Genomic DNA, 18,809 nt, shown 5'->3' on the forward strand with positions numbered 1-18,809 from the left:
GAGTGTGTATTATCGCCGCAGCGCTTGATGCCAGCTGCCTTGCACAACACATTATGAGAAGAGATAGAAGAGCGCGCGGCACCGCTGAACACTCACGCTGTTTGTGAAATTGCGTCTGGAAGATAGTTGTTAAAAGAATGATTTTATTTTATTATCTGTGTGGATTACGATTGCGGGAATTTCCCGCATTATAAATGGGAGACCTGCGGGAATGATTAGAATTATGCGCAATACCCGCGCCGAAATTCGAGCCCTGGTTCTGGACAGGAAGGATAACTCTGGGAGTTGGAAGGGGTGTGATCGCGATTCTGCCTTCTCACATCGCGATACAGGATCGTGGACCTGAGTATCGCGATTTCAATTTTATATCGCGTATCGTTACAGCCCTACTAATGAGTCATGCCTTCCATACTGTATGTACTTTGATTTTGACCTGGATTTAGATATCTGAGATACAAACCGTTTAAGATATGTGTGTTATTGTATGATAACAAACACATGAGTATTTGTCTGATCATCTGTTTGCATCTTTGCTCTGGCAGGACCGGCTCTCTATGCCTTCAATGATGCAGCCTTCACAGAGGAAGACTGGGAGGGAATCCAGAGAGTTGGCAGAAGCATCAAGCAGGATGACCCAACAAAAGTCGGGAGATTTGGGATCGGCTTCAACTCTGTTTATCATATTACAGGTGAAATACACTACATTAACAGATTGGCTCATATAACCTTTTTTGGGGTATTCTTCTAAGTGCCTGCTGAATCCTACAATATCGCTCGTTGTTTTATGTGGCGCTAACATCACAATATGCCAGTTAACTCTTTCCCTGCCATTGAGTTTTTCCAGAAGTCCTAGTTTTCACTGTTATACGGCAGGGGTGCTACTACGTATTGTCTGAAACAGTACAAAATCTCTGCATCAAAAAACAAGTGAAGAAGAAGATCTGTGTAAACCATTGCTGCGTCTCAATTCGCCTACTTATTCTACGCCCTAAAAGTATGTACTCTTTTTGTGAGGAAAAAGTACATACATTTGAGTCAGAAGAGTAGACAGCTTTAAGCCCCATCCACACTACTGCGTTTTAGTTTTAGTTGCACGTCACGTGTGTGATGTGTGTGACATACAACCTAAAAGCTTTGCGTAGTTTCACTACGTGAAATATCACGGCCGTACAGAGAAGGAAATGAATAGTTGAATAAAGTCGTTATTTTTGTGTTTTTTTGCGCACAAAAAGTATTCTCGTCGCTTGATAAACTTAAGATTGAGCCACTGTAGTCACTCGGACTATTTTAACGATGTCTTTCATAACTTTTGGGCCGGCCAGTTTCGATCCCTTAGAAGCCTATGGAGGAGTGATCCAGCTCTCAGATTTAATCAAAAATATCTTAATTTGTGTCCCGAAGATGAACGAAAGTCTTACGGGCTGGAACAACATGAGGGAGAGTAATTACTGACAGAATTTTAATTTTTGAGTGAAAAAACCTTTAAAGTTAATCTTTAAATAACACTAAAATAACATGTATTTAATAACACTTAAATATTTAAGTATATTCATATATTTACCAAATCTCAAAACTGTACATTGTAATTTTGTTCTGGTTCCTAAATTCACTTGAAACATTTAAAACGTCTCTGGATTACGTTACGTAACCTACTTGTACGTTATGTTCCCCGAGAAGGAAAAGAGATGCTGTGTCATGGTTTTGGCGCTATAGGAACGCTTTGTGCGCGCCGATGTCTGAAGCATGTGTAGCGTAGCGCATCATCAAGACTATAAAACTGTGCCAGCATTTTTATCAGATTCTATTGTCTGACAGAAGACCTTCCCAACAACCTTTTAAACATTGTACAATATGATACATGATATGGTTCTCTATCTCACTTTCTCCCAGAGAGGGCAACCATTTATTCTGTATAATTTGTTTAGATTTGCATTTTGAGTTATTTTATTTTGAGTTTTTGCATCAAATACAAACCAAGAAAAAGAAATGCAAGAGTGACCGAACAATGCAACCAAAATCACTTTAGCAACAGTAATATACCAAACAAAAAGAAAATGAAAAAAGAAATGAATCGAGACAGGAGAGATGTGCATACAAAAACAAAGCATAACCACAGGTTTAGTGCAATAATACAGGAAGAAAACATTCAGACATGAGAAAATCTAGGAAGTGCTGCCATACCGTTTGGAATACATAGTTCCCACAGGCCAATTAATGTCACGTGACCTCCCCGGAGACGCCATCTTTGATGGTATAAGCTGCTGTGTTTACAAAGTTTTACCAGAGAATGTCGTTATACGTTTTACAAGCAAATTCCGAATATTTCTTTCTGTTTATAATGTTACGCAAATCATGAAGAGACAAAGTGAAAGAGATAATAAAGAGACTCTTGAACCGTCGACACGGTACGGGCGTCACGGTTCAGTGCATGAATATAAAAATAAATAGAACTCGCGTGCAAATTAATTAATGTAATGCGGAACTACTTTATACGCGGGTTCTTTAGGGACATAATCTGAGATTGCAATGCTGGAATGTGTGTGTGTGTGTGTGTGTGTGTGTGTGTGTGTGTGTGAGTGTGTGTGTGTGTGTGTGTGTGTGTGTGTGTGTGTGTGTGTGTGTGTGTGTGTGTGTGTGTGTGTGTGTGTGTGTGTGTGTGTGTGTGTGTGTGTGTGTGTGTGTGTGTGTCTGTGTGAGTGTGTGTGTGTGTGAGTGAGTGAGTGAGTGAGAGAGAGGCGCAGGTGCGATCGAACAGTGAAACAATGTTGTTTTGTATGTTTTTAATACCTCGTCATTTTGTTCATTCAGGACATCATTCAAACTGCAAAGTGTTAACTTATATTTGTGTACACTCGCAATAAAACACAACATTGTGCTTTTGTCAAACAAATTCTTGCGTGTTTTGAGGGAGTTTCTTTCCTGTTTATCCTCGCCAGCCATAACCTCCGTCGTTGTTCTGACAAAAGCTTAGGGTGTTCTCACACCAGGAAAGTCCGATAGTTCACTTGCTTTGGTCCGGACCAAATAAATTTTTTTTTGGCACGGTTCGCATTCACACTGCTCTTTTTGCAAGTGAACCAAAATTTGTAAACAAAACCACACGTGTGCTAAGGTCGTCCATTCATTGGACAAGGATTCTCAACTAGGGAAATCAGGAAGTGCAAAAAAGGCTCAGCATGGAGATATTTCATACTGCAATATTTGTTATTTTACTAATTTTGTGTTAAATCTGTACAAACGCAATATGAAGAAACTGCGCAGAAGACGGATAAGGTATAAAGTTTTCATTCATAGAGAGGGGCTATGTTCACACATTCAAATAATGAGATTCTTATTGTATATACTGCTAACAAGTGCTGTCAATGTTAACGCTTGCGATTAAGTTTGTCCAGTTTAACGCAGCATCATCCTTGTATTGTAACTATCGTTACATTATATGAACTGCAAAAGCTTTTTTGCATCTATGCGCGATTAGACTAAAGAGAACGCTCTGTATGTGAATGTCCTGATGCACACACTCATTCATTCATTCATTCCAATGACGCACACACACGACGCGCAGAAAGGCGCGCAACAGTATCGTGTGGCCAGACAGCGCGCCGGAATGGAATTCTCTTTCGCACTTGAACAACAATAACACAAACCATTATGCCAAAATCTCCGACTACGGAAGCCTGTTAACTCAAAGGCGCAGTGCTTTCTTGCAATTGGGTCGGTTCATGTTCACACCGTAAACGAACCGTACCAGAGTTCGTTTGGAACCGTAACGAGAACACCTCTTCAGCTGGGTCTCGGTTCGGTTGTTTGGTCCGCACCCGAGTTCGATTGCTGTATTCACACCTGCCCAAAAGGTCCGCACCAAGGGGGGAAACGAACTAGAGTTCGATTCAATCGAACCAAACAAGGCAGGTGTGAATACACCCTTAGTCTTCTCACATTCATGGAGTCTAATGACGGGTATACTGTAAAATCCAAATTTAACTGAACCTCCGGCACGATTTGAACATCCATTGACCCAGCAGGAGATGACCATTTTCACTTTTTAACACGAAACTCATTTCACTTCGTTTAACTCGTTTCAGCTTCTTCTAATGTTCTGCCCACAGCAATGGCGCCGGGTCGGCAAATACCCGTATGTTGTGACGTCATGTAGGAGCTATGTATTGGCAGTGAAATTTGGGTTCTGAATAATGTATACATTCCAGCTGTATGACATGAAGCAATTCACGCAACCAAGCTTTGAAGCATGGAGAGTCTGAACATTTCCAATTCAGAATAAATTTTTTTTTAGCAAGAATCCTGCCAATTACAGTTTTTGCCCGTTGCTTGAACACATTTTGCAAAACTTTGCTCATTGTGCCAAAACTCTACACACAAGTAAACATGACACAACACTGGGAAATATACCATTCACATCTGTGTCAAATTGAAACTCTGCTATCAAAACCTAACATTCCTTTGTCAAAATGTAACTCTGATGACAAAATGACACATACTTGCATCATATGCATACACTTTCAGATCAGGGGGAACACACTAGTCTACTTTATATAAACACTGCAGTCTTTGATTTGCACTGTTTATTCAGAAGGCATATTTTCAGGAGCCACATTTTCAAACAACCAAAAAAGCAAATAGGCCTACTCAATATTGTACATTGCAGCACTGTACATTACAGTAACATAAATTCAGATAAAGCAAAAAAATGTATATAATAATAGAAAAAACACTACTGTAAACACAGAAAATCATGGCAATTGTGGATACGTGGGCTCATGGATTCCGTCGTCTGTTGGGGTCTGGCCACAGGACCTCATCGACATCGCAAGCAATGTCTTCTCCCGCTAGGTACCGGGGAAAATATCCCCTTGCATGTCGAAACCATCCATGGATTGCTGTCACCTGAATGTCACCGCAGGCCTTTTCCATTGCCTGCAGAAGAGGAATGTGGGCATGTGGTTGGCGGTCATATACACGCCATCTCCAAGCCGAAAGAATTCCTCTATAGGGTTTAAAAATGATGAGTAAGGGGGCAAGTATACCACTTCAAATTGATTGTGGTTGGTGAACCAGGCCTGGACCAGAGCAACCACAAATTGTCATCGGTTTGCTTCTTTTTCTTACATTACTTTACTGTATATACTGTATCATCCACTGTACTGAAACATCTCAATATACTGTAAGTAATCATCATGGTATGTTTCACAAAAACTACCACTTTGGCTGCAAAAGGAGCATTAGCACCCTGCAATACCCTGTACACGTGATGTGGTAATGTGATATACAGTCCAGTGCTGTAAATACCATCTGAGTAGAGTAGAAGGTAGAGAGGTGAAGACACCTGTTTTCTAGTCGGAATGTTCTTATTACAGATGCCACTGTGAAGCGGCTTAGATGTGGGTGGACTCTCTGCCCAGCTTCCCTCATAGTCAGGCCATGGTTGATGACATATCTTATATCATCAGAAATAGGGGTCCGTGCATGGCCTCTTCGACCTTGACCTTGACCTTGACCACCACCACCTCCACCTCCTCCACCTCCTCCTCCTCCTCCTCCTCTTTTTGTAGCTGGCTGAGTGGTGTACAGTTTTGCAAGTAAGTGCCTTCAGGTGTGTATTTGAGTGGCTTCAATTACCCGATGTGTTTTGTATTTTGGATACATGTGTTTTCCAAATGGCACCCTGAGATTTCGTTTTTGAACGAAGTGTCTTATGTATGAAATAGAGTGTAGTATGCAGGACCAAGTGTGTTGCATAAAGGAGTAAATGTGTTGCAGAATTACAACTAGAGTGCAAAGCAGCGCTTTTGTTTAAGGTATGGGTACATGTGTTTCAGGTATGGAAACAAAAGCTTCAAGTTGTTTTACTTTAGTCTAAGCATGGGTCTATAGTGTTCAAGCAACGGGCAAAAACTGTAATAGAAGTCGTTGCTGAAAGCTTGGAAGAGTTTTTAATGTCCCAGAGAATCCCAAAATTGCTTAGGCCATGATCCGGCTTCATCTCTTTTTGAAAAAACTTTGAGTGTATTTTACCAGCCCCACTCAGAACAAACCTCCAGAGACCAGCCATCCATCGACCGTGAGCTGCATGAGAAAGTTGTATGAGCAGCCCGAGCCTACTGAGAGGACGGGTAAAGACATCACCCCGGAGCATCAGCCCCTTGAAGTGTCTGACCAGGTGCACGAGCCATTAACAATGTGGATCGCTGATGGAGTATTAGTGGAGTTTGAAGGGATGGAAGGAAGCCTCACCCACTACCCTCCCACTGTGGATGTGATGGAGAAAGCCTCTGGAAGCTATTTAGAGGAGTTTTTAATAATAATAATTATAATAATAATACATTTTATTTGTAATGCGCCTTTCTCAGACTCAAAGCGCTACAGCATGTACAGAACAAAATAATCAAACATGGAAGTAAAAAATATAGGAATATCAAAAAATACAAAAAATAAATAAATAATACAATTATAAATTAAAAGCTTGACTAAAAAGATGTGTCTTAAGAAGTTTCTTAAAACAATCCACTGAAGCAGCATCCCTAATAGATGCGGGTAGTGTGTTCCATAACTTAGGCGCGTTATAGGAAAAGGCTCTTCTCCCATAGTTTTCAATTTACAACAAGGCTGATACAGAGAGAGAGAGCCAGCAGAACGGAGAGAGTGAGTGGATGGAGTAACCAAATCACAGATGTAATCTGGAGCCAACCCATGTACTGCTTTATAGGTTAAAATCAGAATTTTAAAATCAATACGTGGCTGAACTGAAAGCCAATGCAGTTGCTGGAGCACGGGTATAATGTGATGGGGTGAGGATGTATGATTTAAAACACGTGCGGTAGAGTATATTGCAACCTCTTAATAGAATTTGCTGGTAAACCAGCAAAGAGAGAATTACAATAATCAAGCCTTGACGTGATGAAGGCATGGATCAGCCTCTCTGCATCAGGCCTAGAGAGAAATGGTCTAATACGCGCAATGTTCCTCAGATGGAAAAAAGCAACATTTGTTATGTTTTTAAAATGTGAATTAAAAGTTAGCTGGGCATCAAAAATCACGTCCAAGTTACGCACCTGGCCAGAAGGGGACAATTGGGCATTGTCTACTGAAATTTTAAAAACCTTACATTTACTGACATTAAATGGAGTGCCAATTAATAAGATTTCAGTTTTGGAGCAGTTCAGTTGTAGAAAGTTGAGTTTCATCCACGCTTTAATTTCCAACAAACAGTCAGAAAGTTTTGAAGAGGAAGAGTTGAGATCAGGCTGAGAACTGACATAAATCTGGGTGTCGTCCGCATAACAGTGAAAGCTCAGGCCATACTTCTGAATGATCTGCCCAAGAGGCAGCATATAAACACTAAATAAAAGAGGACCCAAAACTGACCCCTGAGGGACACCCTGACACAGAGGCACAGTCTGAGATCTGTTAGTACCCAGGTAGACAAATTGTAAACGATCTGAGAGGTAAGATTTAAACCAGTCTAACACAGTTCTAGACAGACCAGTCCACATATGCAATCTGTACAATAATATGCTGTGACATATGGTATTGAATGTAGCACTAAGGTCTAACAAAACCATAATGGCACGAGCCCCAGAGTCGGCTATAACGAGGAGGTCATTCAGGACCCTGACTAGAGCAGTCTCTGTACTGTGTCCAGATCTAAACCCAGATTGAAAAGTTTCTAATAGGCTATTCGTACAGAGATGAGTATGGAGTTGGCCAACAACCACACGCTCAACCACTTTTGCCAGGAAAGGTAAATTGGAGATGGGTCGATAATTTGACATATCGGTGATATCACTCCCATGCTTTTTAAGAACTGGCATAACTGCAGCCATTTTTAGAGCAGAAGAGACATTCCCTGCATTGAGTGAAGCATTTACAATAACAGTGAAATGGGGTACAATAACAGGCAGACAGTTTTTCAAAACAGTCGTAGGGAGTGGATCAAGTATTCAAGTAGTAGAGTTCATTGACAAAACAAGTTTAGAAATAAAATCAAAATCAACAGCACTGAAACTTGAAAAAGCGAGACCAGAGAGATTAGGAGAATGCACCTCAACAAGCTCAGAAGCATGAGTTGAGAAATGCGTTACACTGCTCAATGGTAGGACAGTTAAAGTTACTGGGAGGTTTAATTAGATTATTGACTGTTCTAAACAGAACTCTGGGATTTGAGATGTTATGATACTCAATCTGGTGCTGGTCAAACATTGATCTATGAACTATTAGGCCAGATTTTTTATATTCCCGCTCCAACTGCCTGCCTATCGCCTTCAATTTGCGTAACTCAGATGTATACCAAGGAGATGATCTCTTAAAAGAAACAACACGTTTTTTCAGAGTGGCAAACTCATCCAGTATAGATGTAAAAGCAGCATTATACTGGTCGATAGAGGCCGTAACTGGTAAGTCACCCATAGTATGACTAAGAAGATCAAGATCAATATCACTGATTTTCCTAAAACAGATAACATGTTCTTTCACAGACTGCAAAGAAGGAGGAGTCAGATTGAATGTGAGGAGCTTGTGATCACGTATACATACATCAGTGCACTCAGGTTGTTCAATAAGTACTCTTGAAGTACAAACCAGATCTAATATATGTCCGTATTTGTGTGTCGGAAAGTTAACATGCTGAGTGAAATTAAAACATTCTAGTGTATCCATGAAGCACACAGCATTATTGCAAGCCATATTGTCAACATGAATATTGAAATCACCAGTTAAAAGAGTAACTGGACAGAGTGCACTGGCAAGTGTCAAACACTCAGTAAACTGCAGAGTTTAGAGTTTAGTTTGGGAGGACGATAGATATTTAACACAAGAACTGATGAGAGACCATTCAGCTAAAAGGCCAAGCATTCAAATGATGAAAAGCAAGGCAATGAAACCTCAGTTACTGCAACATCAGATCTATAAATGACAGCAAGACCGCACACTCTACCGGTGGAGCGCGGCCGGTCAAGATAAGTGTAGCCAGGCAGAGCACACATATTTAGATTGAAATAGTCATTTGGCTGATGCCACGTTTCACAAAGGCAGAAAAAGTCCAGTTTTTTGTCCAAAACAATGTCACAAAGTAAAGCCGCTTTGTTGTTTATAGAGCGAGTGTTCAGATGTGCAAACCTGATTGTGTCAAGGCAGACACCACAGCTGGATGGAGTAGACTTCTGGAGGTAGGAGAAATTAGCACGGCATACATGACATGAAGATAAATGGCGATGATCCAAACGCCTTTGAGACCAAACTGAGTTTATACCGGCTCCGCTTGATAGTACCGGCTCCTCTGATAGGCAGTTCCTCCGTCTCGCTTCCACTGGTTCCCTTCAGCCCCTCTTCATCTCCTACACTATCCATTGAGGATTTGCCTCTGTTCCTCAGGTCACCAGCTCTGCCTAGCCCAGAGGATCCCTTGGCTCCGCCTCCAGCATCTGTGGCCATCGCTCCACCTCGGCCTGTCGACACATCGGCTCCACTGGAAACCATCGTCCTTACGTCCTTACTGACTCCATCGTCCTTACTGACTCCAGCTTCGCCTTGGTCAGACGAGGTCCTGTCTGCGCCTCTGGCTCCGCCTTCATCCTTAGTTCTGGCTCAACCGCAGTCCTCTGGCTCCCTGTAGCGACGAGTAGCGCTGTTTCGTTCTGCTTTTGGCTCGTTTAATGTTTCTCATAAGCAAAAGAAATGGCAGCACTTATCAGTTATCAAATGTTGTTTTACTCATGGTTTACTGCTACACCTAGCCTAAAATCTAGTGTTGTCAGCTTGTGTTGACTCTGTGAAACTGCATGATTTGTAACTTATGTGTGGTGGGCCACCTATAATTTATTTGAATAGTCAAGCTACGGGCCGTTTGAAATTCATTGGCCTGTAATTGGCCCCCCGAACTGGACTTTAGACATCCATGCCCTAAGCTTACGTTCTTGTCCTGCTGCTATAAGTTTCCTGAACGAAGTGGATATCTGCCTTCAGCGATTTAAGATAAGAAAACACGTTGCCTCTTTAAATGGGGTGGCCAAACCCTCTAACATTCCAAGGTTAATGAAGAATTTCCTATATTTGTTCATCGTTCACATATAGCTTCGCCTCCAAGGGGGATGAGAACACTTTAGTACAGGGTTCACCAATCTCGGTCCTGGAGGGCCGCTGTCCTGCAGAGTTTAGCTCCAACCAGCTCCAACACACCTGTTTGAAAGTTTCTAGTATGCCTAATGAGACTTTGATTAGCTGGTTCAGGTGTGTTTAATTGGGGTTGGAGCTAAACTCTGCTGGACAGCGGCCCTCCAGGACCGAGATTGGTGAACCCTGCTTTAGTACATGGGTTGCCAACTGGCGGACTCCGGTCCAAATCCAGACCGCAAACCCTTTTGACATAATGGAATAAATAAATTCCAAACGCTTTTTTCTAATAAAACCAAATTTATATCAGGCACAAGGTCAGCTCAGTAGAGCCGTTTGGCTCCTACGGCGCCACGGGTTAATACTACAGTTACTATGCTCACTGTTGCACATGCAGTCATACGTGCAGGCGAGCAGACAGATGAAACTTTCAGTAAGTGAAAAACAATGGCATTCTCAAACATAAGGAAAGTTGACACTGAAAACCGAGTTTTCCAAGATGACTGGGTGGGAAAATACGCATTTATTCTTCCTGCAACGAGCTGTACGAGGCCGGTGTGTCTCATTTGCTCGGAGTCTGTTGCAGTTGTAAAAAAGTGGGAACATTAAACGCCATTACGAAACGAAGCACAGAAGAGAGCAGTGTTCAACATTAGATACAGTTAGTTAAGTTTAGACAATACATCTGAATGAAGATAACATGTGATATGAGATTTCTGTTTTTTTTCTAACCAGGGAGGTTTGCATTCATTGATTGGGATTGTTAATCTCAGTTCAGCCGAAAAAAGCCCTTTAGGTTTCTTTTTAAGTTGTTAATGTTGAAATGAATGTATGTTCAGTGCACTTTTTTTCATCATATTTTTGTCAGGCATTGTTACTGGTTGAATTTAGATATTTTGTACCAAAGCAACTTAAAGGATATAAGAAAATGTCTCGGTTACGGATGTAACCCTCGTTCCCTGAGTAGGGAACGGAGACGTTCCGTCGGATGACGTTGAATGGGGTTTCGCTTAGGAAGCCTATCGACTTCGAGTACTACAAAACGAGCCAATGGCAAAGAAATGCCATGGGTCTGCGGAATTTGCATAGCGTAACTCCGCCTCACCTCGTGGGTATTTAAGGAGAACGCTGGCAGCAAATAGGCATGTTTCTTCGCTGAGGAGCCAAGACTGAGCTCAGGCGATCCCTGCGGTACAGCGGAAAGTGGCAGGAAGACGGAACGTCTCCGTTCCCTACTCAGGGAACGAGGGTTACATCCGTAACCGAGACGTTCCCTTTCGTTGTCACTCCGAGTTCCGTCGGATGACGACGAATGGGGATACCAGTCTAATCATGCCACCTTCTCAGCTGTCTTCCAGTGCCCTGCGTAAATCTGAGATCCCTGTCGTGAGACTAGCACGGACGAAGGACTCCTATTTAGCACAGGAATACCAAGGTACACTGGGGAGCATATCCCAGATTTTAGGGGAATATGCAATTACTGCCAACCCAGAGGGGGGGACTTAAGAATACACACATGACCCGGAGGGATGCATATGGAGAACACTGGGGTGTCCAGCCGCAGGTGGAATATTTCAACCCCAGGGGTGGTAAGGTGGCTTGCCGAGGGAAAGACACATGCTCAGAGAGGCTTACAGTGGAAATACACATGTGGGGGTCACTCAGGGGAGGGACCATGCACACGGGGAGGCACCTAGCCGACGCACAGGCAATAGACACTGGCGCCGACGTCAGGAGTGCTGGAGGAACTCAGGGCTTTCGGGAAGCTCACCTGAGGAGAATACCGCACATATCCAGTCCGTGGAGTGGAATGGCGAGCAAGCGAAGACACCTGAGCGGGTCCGGTACTAGCTGGTTGAAGCGAGTACATGAGAGGACACTGGCTCCACTCGGAGATTGTGGAATCTGGCGAATGTGTTGGGTGTCGCCTAGCCTGCAGCTCTGCAGATGTCTGTTAGCGAGGCGCCATGCGCTAGAGCCCAAGAGGACGCCACACTCCGGGTGGAGTGGGCGGTCACACCAAGGGGGCACGGTCGACCTTGCTGCTGGTATGCCAAACTATCCAGTGAGACAACCTTTGCTTGGAGAGAGCCTTTCCCTTCAGCTTCCCACCATAACAGACAGAGAGCTGGTCTGAGGTCCTGAAACACTGCGTTCTGTCTACATAGATGCGGAGAGCACGTATTGGACAGAGCAGTGCCAAGGCTGGGTCTGCCTCCTCCAGGGGCAGCGCTTGCAGGTTCACCACCTGGTCCCGGAAGGGAGTGGTAGGAACCTTGGGCACATATCCAGGCCGGGGTCTCAGGATCACGTGAGAGTAAGCCGGCCCGAATTCCAGGCACACTTCGTCAACGGATAATGCGTGCAGGTCCCCTACCCTCTTGAAGGCCAATGCAATCAGAAGCGCTGTCTTCATTGACAGGAAGTTAAGCTCGACCGATTGCAAAGGCTCAAAGGGAGCACTGCGCAGGGCAGTTAAGACCACTGCGAGGTCCCAAGAGGGTACGAGAGGAGGGCGAGGAGTATTCAGTCTCCTCGCTCCTCTCAGGAACCTGACGATCAGGTCGTGCTTCCCCACCGACTTACCTTCTATAAGATCATGCTGTGCGGCAATAGCGACGACATAGACCTTGAGGGTGGAGGGAGACAGCCTTCGCTCCAACCCATCTTGAAGGAAGGAAAGCACGACGCTGATCGAACATCTCCGGGGGTCTTCTCGGAGAGAAGAGCACCAGTTGACGAAGAGGTTCCACTTCAACGCATAGACGTGTCTCGTGGATGACGCTCTAGCGGAAGTGATGGTAGCCACCACTGCTGGTGGTAGGGTACTCAACCTGCCTCGTCCCGTCCAGGAGTCACACGTGGAGGTTCCAAAGATTGGGCCGCGGGTGCCATAGGGTGCCCCGTCCCTGAGAGAGGAGGTCCTTCCTCAGGGGAATCGGCCAAGGAGGTGCTGTCGCGAGGAGTATGAGTTCGGAGAACCAGGTCTGGGTGGGCCAGTATGGCGCGACCAGAATGACCTGCTCCTCGTCCTCCCTGAACTTGCGCAGGGTCTGCGCAAGAAGGCTCACTGGGGGAACGCATATTTGCGGCCCCGCGGCCAGCTGTACGCCAGTGCATCCGTGCCGAGCGTGCCCTCGGTCAGGGAATAAAACAGGGCGCAATGGGTCGAGTCGTGAGAGGCAAACAGATCTATCTGTGAGTCCCCGTACTGGTCCCAAATCAGCTGAACCGACTGGGGATGGAGTCGCCATTCTCCAGGGAGGGGCTGAAACCATGAGAGCTCGTCTGCACAGTTCAGGGCTCCAGGAATATAAACGGCACGAAGCGACCTCAGATGCTTCTGATTCCATAAGAGGAGGTGGCGGGTGAGTTGCGACATACGGCGGGAGCGCAGACCACCATGATGGTTGATGTACGCTACAGTCGCTGTATTGTCTGATCGGACTAGTACATGCTGGCCCCTGAGCACGGCTCGGAAGCGGCGCAGGGCGAGCTGTACAGCCAGCAACTCGAGGCAATTGACATGCCATAGGCAGTGGGGTCCTGTCCAGGAGCCCGCGGCAGCACGTCCATTGCACATGGCACCCCAGCCCGTGGTAGAGGCATCTGTTGTTACAACAATATGCCGGGAAGCTCGTTCCAGGGGCACTCCGGCCCGTAGAAAACTGAGGTTCGACCACGGAGTGAAGGTCTGACGGCAGGTCGGAGTAACTGGTACTCGGAGAGTGCCGTGTTACCATGCCCACCTCGGGACTTGGTCGCGAAGCCTAAGCTGAAGCAGTCTCATATGAAGCAATCCGAGCGGTGTTGCCACGGCTGCAGATGCCATATGCCCCAGGAGCCTCTGAAAAAGTTTCAGTGGAACCGCACTCTTGCCCTTGAACTGTCTCAGGCTAGTCAGCAGTGACTGCGCGCGCTCGCTCGTAAGCTGCGCGGACATGGCAACCGAGTCGATCTCCATACCGAGAAAAGAGATCCTCTGCACGGGGCAAAGTTTGCTCTTCTCCCAGTTGACCCTACATGGTGGAGCACCAAGTCCCTGTGTTCGCAAAGCTGATCTCGAGAGTGAGCTAGGATTAGCTAGTCATCGAGATAATTCAGAATGCGAACCCCGTGTTCCCGGAGGGGAACAAGGGCTGCCTCGACGACCTTCGTGAAGACGCGAGGAGACAGGGCTAGCCCGAATGGGAGAACTGCGTACTGATATGCCTGCCCCTCGAAAGCAAACCGCAGGAACGGTCTGTGTCGAGGGAGGATGGAGACATGAAAGTAGGCGTCCTTCAGGTCGATCGCTGCAAACCAATCCTGGTGCCGCACACATTTGAAAACGCGTTTGGCGGTGAGCATCTTGAACGGCAGCTTGTGAAGGGAGCGGTTCAGAACGCGCAGGTCCAGGATTGGCCGTAACCCACCGGTTTTCTTCGGGACAATGAAGTACGGGCATTTCGGCTGGAGGGACAGTCTCGATCGCACCCTTCGCCAGCAGGGTAGCAACCTCCGCTCTCATGATAGGGGCATTGCTACCGACCATAGTGGAGCAGACTCCCCTGAGGCGGGGAGGAGACCGCGCGAACTGAATCGCGTAGCCGAGCCTGATCGTTCGCGCGACCCAGCGGGACAGGTTGGGAAGCTCTAGCCAGGCTCCAAAGGACTGTACCAGCGGGGTCATGCGAACCACAGACTTTCCGTCGGTGGAGCAGCGAGGTGGTATGGCTGACCCAGACGTGGACGGCATAGCGGCCCGGTGTGGGGGTACAGTCATAGACCGCGTCCTGACAGAGGAGACCAGGGAAGGACGAACGTTCCACGGGGGTCTGCTCTGCCAGGGGTCTGGCGACAGAGGTGGATGAGAGCGGCACGGCCCCGGGGGCGGCGCACTGTGTCGTCCGAGAACTCTGTGTGCTCAGAGACGGGAGAGTCAGTTCTTTCTGGAATAAGGATTCTTCCCCGGCCCTCCACCAGGGAAAGGAGTGGCCCTGCTACCAGCTCCTGGAAAGAAATGAGTCCCATCTCTGAGCAGCCCATCTCAAGAGTGCCGCTTAACCCGGCGTATAGCGGGGGGCGGGGCTGGAGAGGGCTGTGGCGTCCCCCTGCGGCTTCCAGAGCCAGCCCGGGTGAACAGGCGGGGTGGGAGCCGAAGGAGGGCGCCTTCGGTGGTGGGCAGACCGAGGGATCTGCTCGGACGTCGGGGCCGTCGGGGCAGAATAAGCCACAGTCTGCTCGTGGGCGGTTGAGAACTGTTGGGCAAAGACCTCAACCGCACCGCCGAAGAGGCCGACCTGGGAAATTGGGGTGTCAAGCAGATGGGTCCGCCCGACATCCTGCACATCTGACAGGTTCAGCCACAGAATGGTGGACATCACCTGACCCAGGGAGCGTACGGCCACTTTCGTCGCTCGGAGAGCAAGGTGGAAAAGCAAGGTGGCGCGCAGCTCATTGAAGAGCCCTGGGTCAGTCCCGCCCTCGTGCATGTCCGTGAGCATCTGGGTCTGGTAGACCAGCAGAATGGCCATGGCATGCAGTGAGGCGGCTGCCTGTCCTGTAGCGCTATAGGAATTCGCCACAAGTGTAGACGAAAAACTACAGGCTTTGGACGGGTGCTTAGGATTGCGCCGAGAGGAAGCACTCTGAGGACACAGTAGCATCGCAACAGAGCGTTCAACCGGGGGGACCCCAGTGTACCCATGGGCAGCGGCCCCGTCGAGGGAAGGAAGGGCGGAGGAGATCAACGAGGGATCGCTGGAAGACATGGGGGTCTTCGAGGATTTCGAGATCTCCTGATGCACATCCGGGAAGAAAGGCATTGGAGTGGACGCCGACAGGAGTCAGCGGCCACACCCAAAACCAATCGTCCAGCAGCGAGCGCTCGGACAGGGTGAAAGGTTCCACTCTAGTCCGATGCTCGCAGCGGCCCGGGAAAGCATGGCCGTCATCTCAGGATCTGACTCGACAAATGCCATATGCACACCCGAAAGTGGCAGCACTGTCGAATCTTCACTTCCTGAAGGTTCTAGCCCGCCCTGTGATGCTGCGATGGACAACAGATCCGATTCTGGAGCGTCAAGGGAAACCCGCGGGGCATCCGAAAATAGACCCGGGGAATCCCCTGAACACTCGCGGGTTGCGTCACTGAAGAGGGGGGCGTGGTCCACGGAGCACCTCACGTGGAGAGTGTTAAATCGGGGTGTGGATGAGGGGACTCTCTCTCTAACGAGATCATTGAGTCTCGACCGTAATGACGCGATGGTCACGTTCCCGCGGGGAGAACGTGAGTCATCCACAAACGCTGCTCTAGCGTGATCAAGCCCAAGCACGCAGAGCAGAGAATGTGCCCATCAAAATCGGAAATGAGTCGACCGCAACCAGAAATGCACGGCCGAGCCGTCTTTAAAAAGACGTATCGCGTGCAAGCTCTTTTGTGAGAGGATATAAAACTCTGCGATGTTGAAGCGAGCAGGGAGAATCACACACATTGGCAGATCACTGCACAGATCAGCAGGCAATGTGAACTCGCTGCAGATCGCCGTCACACCAACACCGGAGAGAGTGGCTAGTCTCGTAGAGTGAAGTCAGAAATGGCTGTGGAGTGAAGAGATGCTCTTGGCTCCGAAGCGAAAACATGCCTATTTGCTGCCAGCGTTCTCCTTAAATACCCACGAGGTGAGGCGGAGTTACGCTATGCAAATTCCGCAGACCCATGGCATTTCTTTGCCATTGGCTCGTTTTGTAGTACTCGAAGTCGATAGGCTTCCTAAGCGAAACCCCATTCGTCGTCATCCGACGGAACTCGGAGTGACAACGAAAGGGAACACAATTATATTCATTTGTGAAGGATTAAACATGGTTATCCATATGAGAAAATATGATATTATACTGCATTATCAGCTCTCAGTGATTGTTAAATAATGTGTTTAATAAAGACTGCATTGACCTGATCAGCTGTAAAAAGTTTTACAGTTTTACAAACCGCCCCTCAGGATACTTGAGGTGTCGGATTCTGACATGGGGATTTGGCACAATATTTAAAATGATTGTTATTGTTTATTTACAGACTTGCCATGTGTATTCAGTTCTGGACACCTAGCCATTTTTGACCCTCAAAAGAAGATGTTTGGAGATGATGAAGAAGGCTATCGATGGTCTTTGGATGATGAAGAGGACAGAGAGAGACTTTTGAACTTGAGAGATCAGTTCCAGCCCTTTCAAAATGTAGTCAGTCAAGTCAACAGTTGTTCCTGGGAGAAGGTCATCAGTGAGGAGCAATACTTCAAAGGAACGCTTTTCCGCTTCCCTCTGCGTAATGAGGATTCTGAGATCTCTGATAACGTGTATGACTCCACAAAAGTTACACAGCTTTTTGACAGTTTCATTGCTGATGCAGACATCAGTCTTCTTTTCCTGAGAAATGTGTCATCCATCACTTTGATGCATATTGACACCAATGGCTTCTGTCACAATAGGCTAAAAGTTTCAGCGTCAAATCAATTTAACAATGATCTTTCTCATGTCAAGCAGGAATCATTTGACAGAAAAACTTGTTTCAAAACTGTATCACACATTCCCCATCAAATGGAAGAAACAAAGTCCCAATGGCTTGTGACACCTTGCCTTCTGAAACATGGATATATACCAGAGATTGACTCTCTAGCCAGTAAGCTGAGCTTCTACCCTCAAGTTGATGCAGCTTTTCGAATTGATGAAGGCAGATCACTTTGCAATGGGCGACTCAGTTGCTTTCTGCCACTTCCAAACAACGAATCAAACAAAACTGGGCTTCCCATTCACATCAATGCTTGCTTTGGCCTGACAGATAATCGGAGGTTCATTAAGTGGCAAGAGGAGGATCAGAAGAATGACGAGTCTGCAAAGTGGAATGAGCTACTTATAAAAGATATCCTTCCTCATGTATATCTTATGATGATCCTGGATGCCATTCAGTTATCCAGAAACTCAACCCTGCCTGCTGCCACTGTGTACAATCTTTGGCCTGACCTATCCAAGACTGTACATAAAGACAGATGGCATGAAGTTGCAACAGACACTCTGAAGGGTCTAATTGAATACAAGATCTTTCACCTTGCCGATGATGAGAAAATCTGGGTGTCTCCCTCAGATGCGGTTTTTCCAGTCAACAATATATGTAGTGACACAATGTCTGCGATATCAAGATTATTGATTGCTGAAGGAGAGAACCTGGTCACAGTCCCAGAATATATTTTGAAAGATGTTCAAAATATCTTCCCTGAAAATGATACCTTGACATGGGTGACTCCATCTTATGTTAGAGATGTCCTTCACAGAAGTAAGGCTGAAAACCTCAGTAAAGATGACAGATACTCTCTTCTTGAATTTGCTCTCAGTGATGAGAAGTACACAGAGCTACAAGGTCTCAAGCTTCTGCCTCTCAGTGATGGAACCTTCACTTCATTTAGCAATGAAGTGCAGAACACTGTTTTGATCGACAATGAAAAGTTTCCACGGTAAAGTTGTCTCTTTCCTACTTTAATTGTTTAGCTTGTTTATATTGTGTTTTCAAAGTATTAATGATCTCTTTTTTCTTTGTTTAGAACATTGCTGCCATTTTGTAAAGAAAGATTTATACCCAACGATCTGAGCCATGTTTGCACTATGCAGCTAATGAAACTAGCAACAATGAGTAAGAAATCTGTTTATATGCTTATGAT

At 46.3% G+C, this 18,809-nt stretch overlaps 1 protein-coding gene across 1 annotated transcript in view; it reads left to right on the forward strand.

Annotated features, from left to right (window-relative positions):
• The window catches only part of LOC130102419 (sacsin-like), a 37,111-nt gene that overhangs the window by 5,391 nt on the left and 12,911 nt on the right, over positions 1 to 18,809 (forward strand). Inside the window, exons 4-6 of the mRNA XM_056268443.1 lie at positions 543 to 689; positions 17,177 to 18,605; positions 18,693 to 18,781. Of these exons, the coding sequence (XP_056124418.1) occupies positions 543 to 689; positions 17,177 to 18,605; positions 18,693 to 18,781 (1,665 nt within the window). The remainder of the gene's footprint in view (positions 1 to 542; positions 690 to 17,176; positions 18,606 to 18,692; positions 18,782 to 18,809) is intronic.

This window comes from Rhinichthys klamathensis, unplaced genomic scaffold (genome assembly GCF_029890125.1).
Source record: "Rhinichthys klamathensis goyatoka isolate OS25496 unplaced genomic scaffold, OSU_Roscu_1.1 h1tg000272l_1, whole genome shotgun sequence".
In the NCBI taxonomy this organism is placed as follows: Eukaryota; Metazoa; Chordata; class Actinopteri; order Cypriniformes; family Leuciscidae; genus Rhinichthys; species Rhinichthys klamathensis.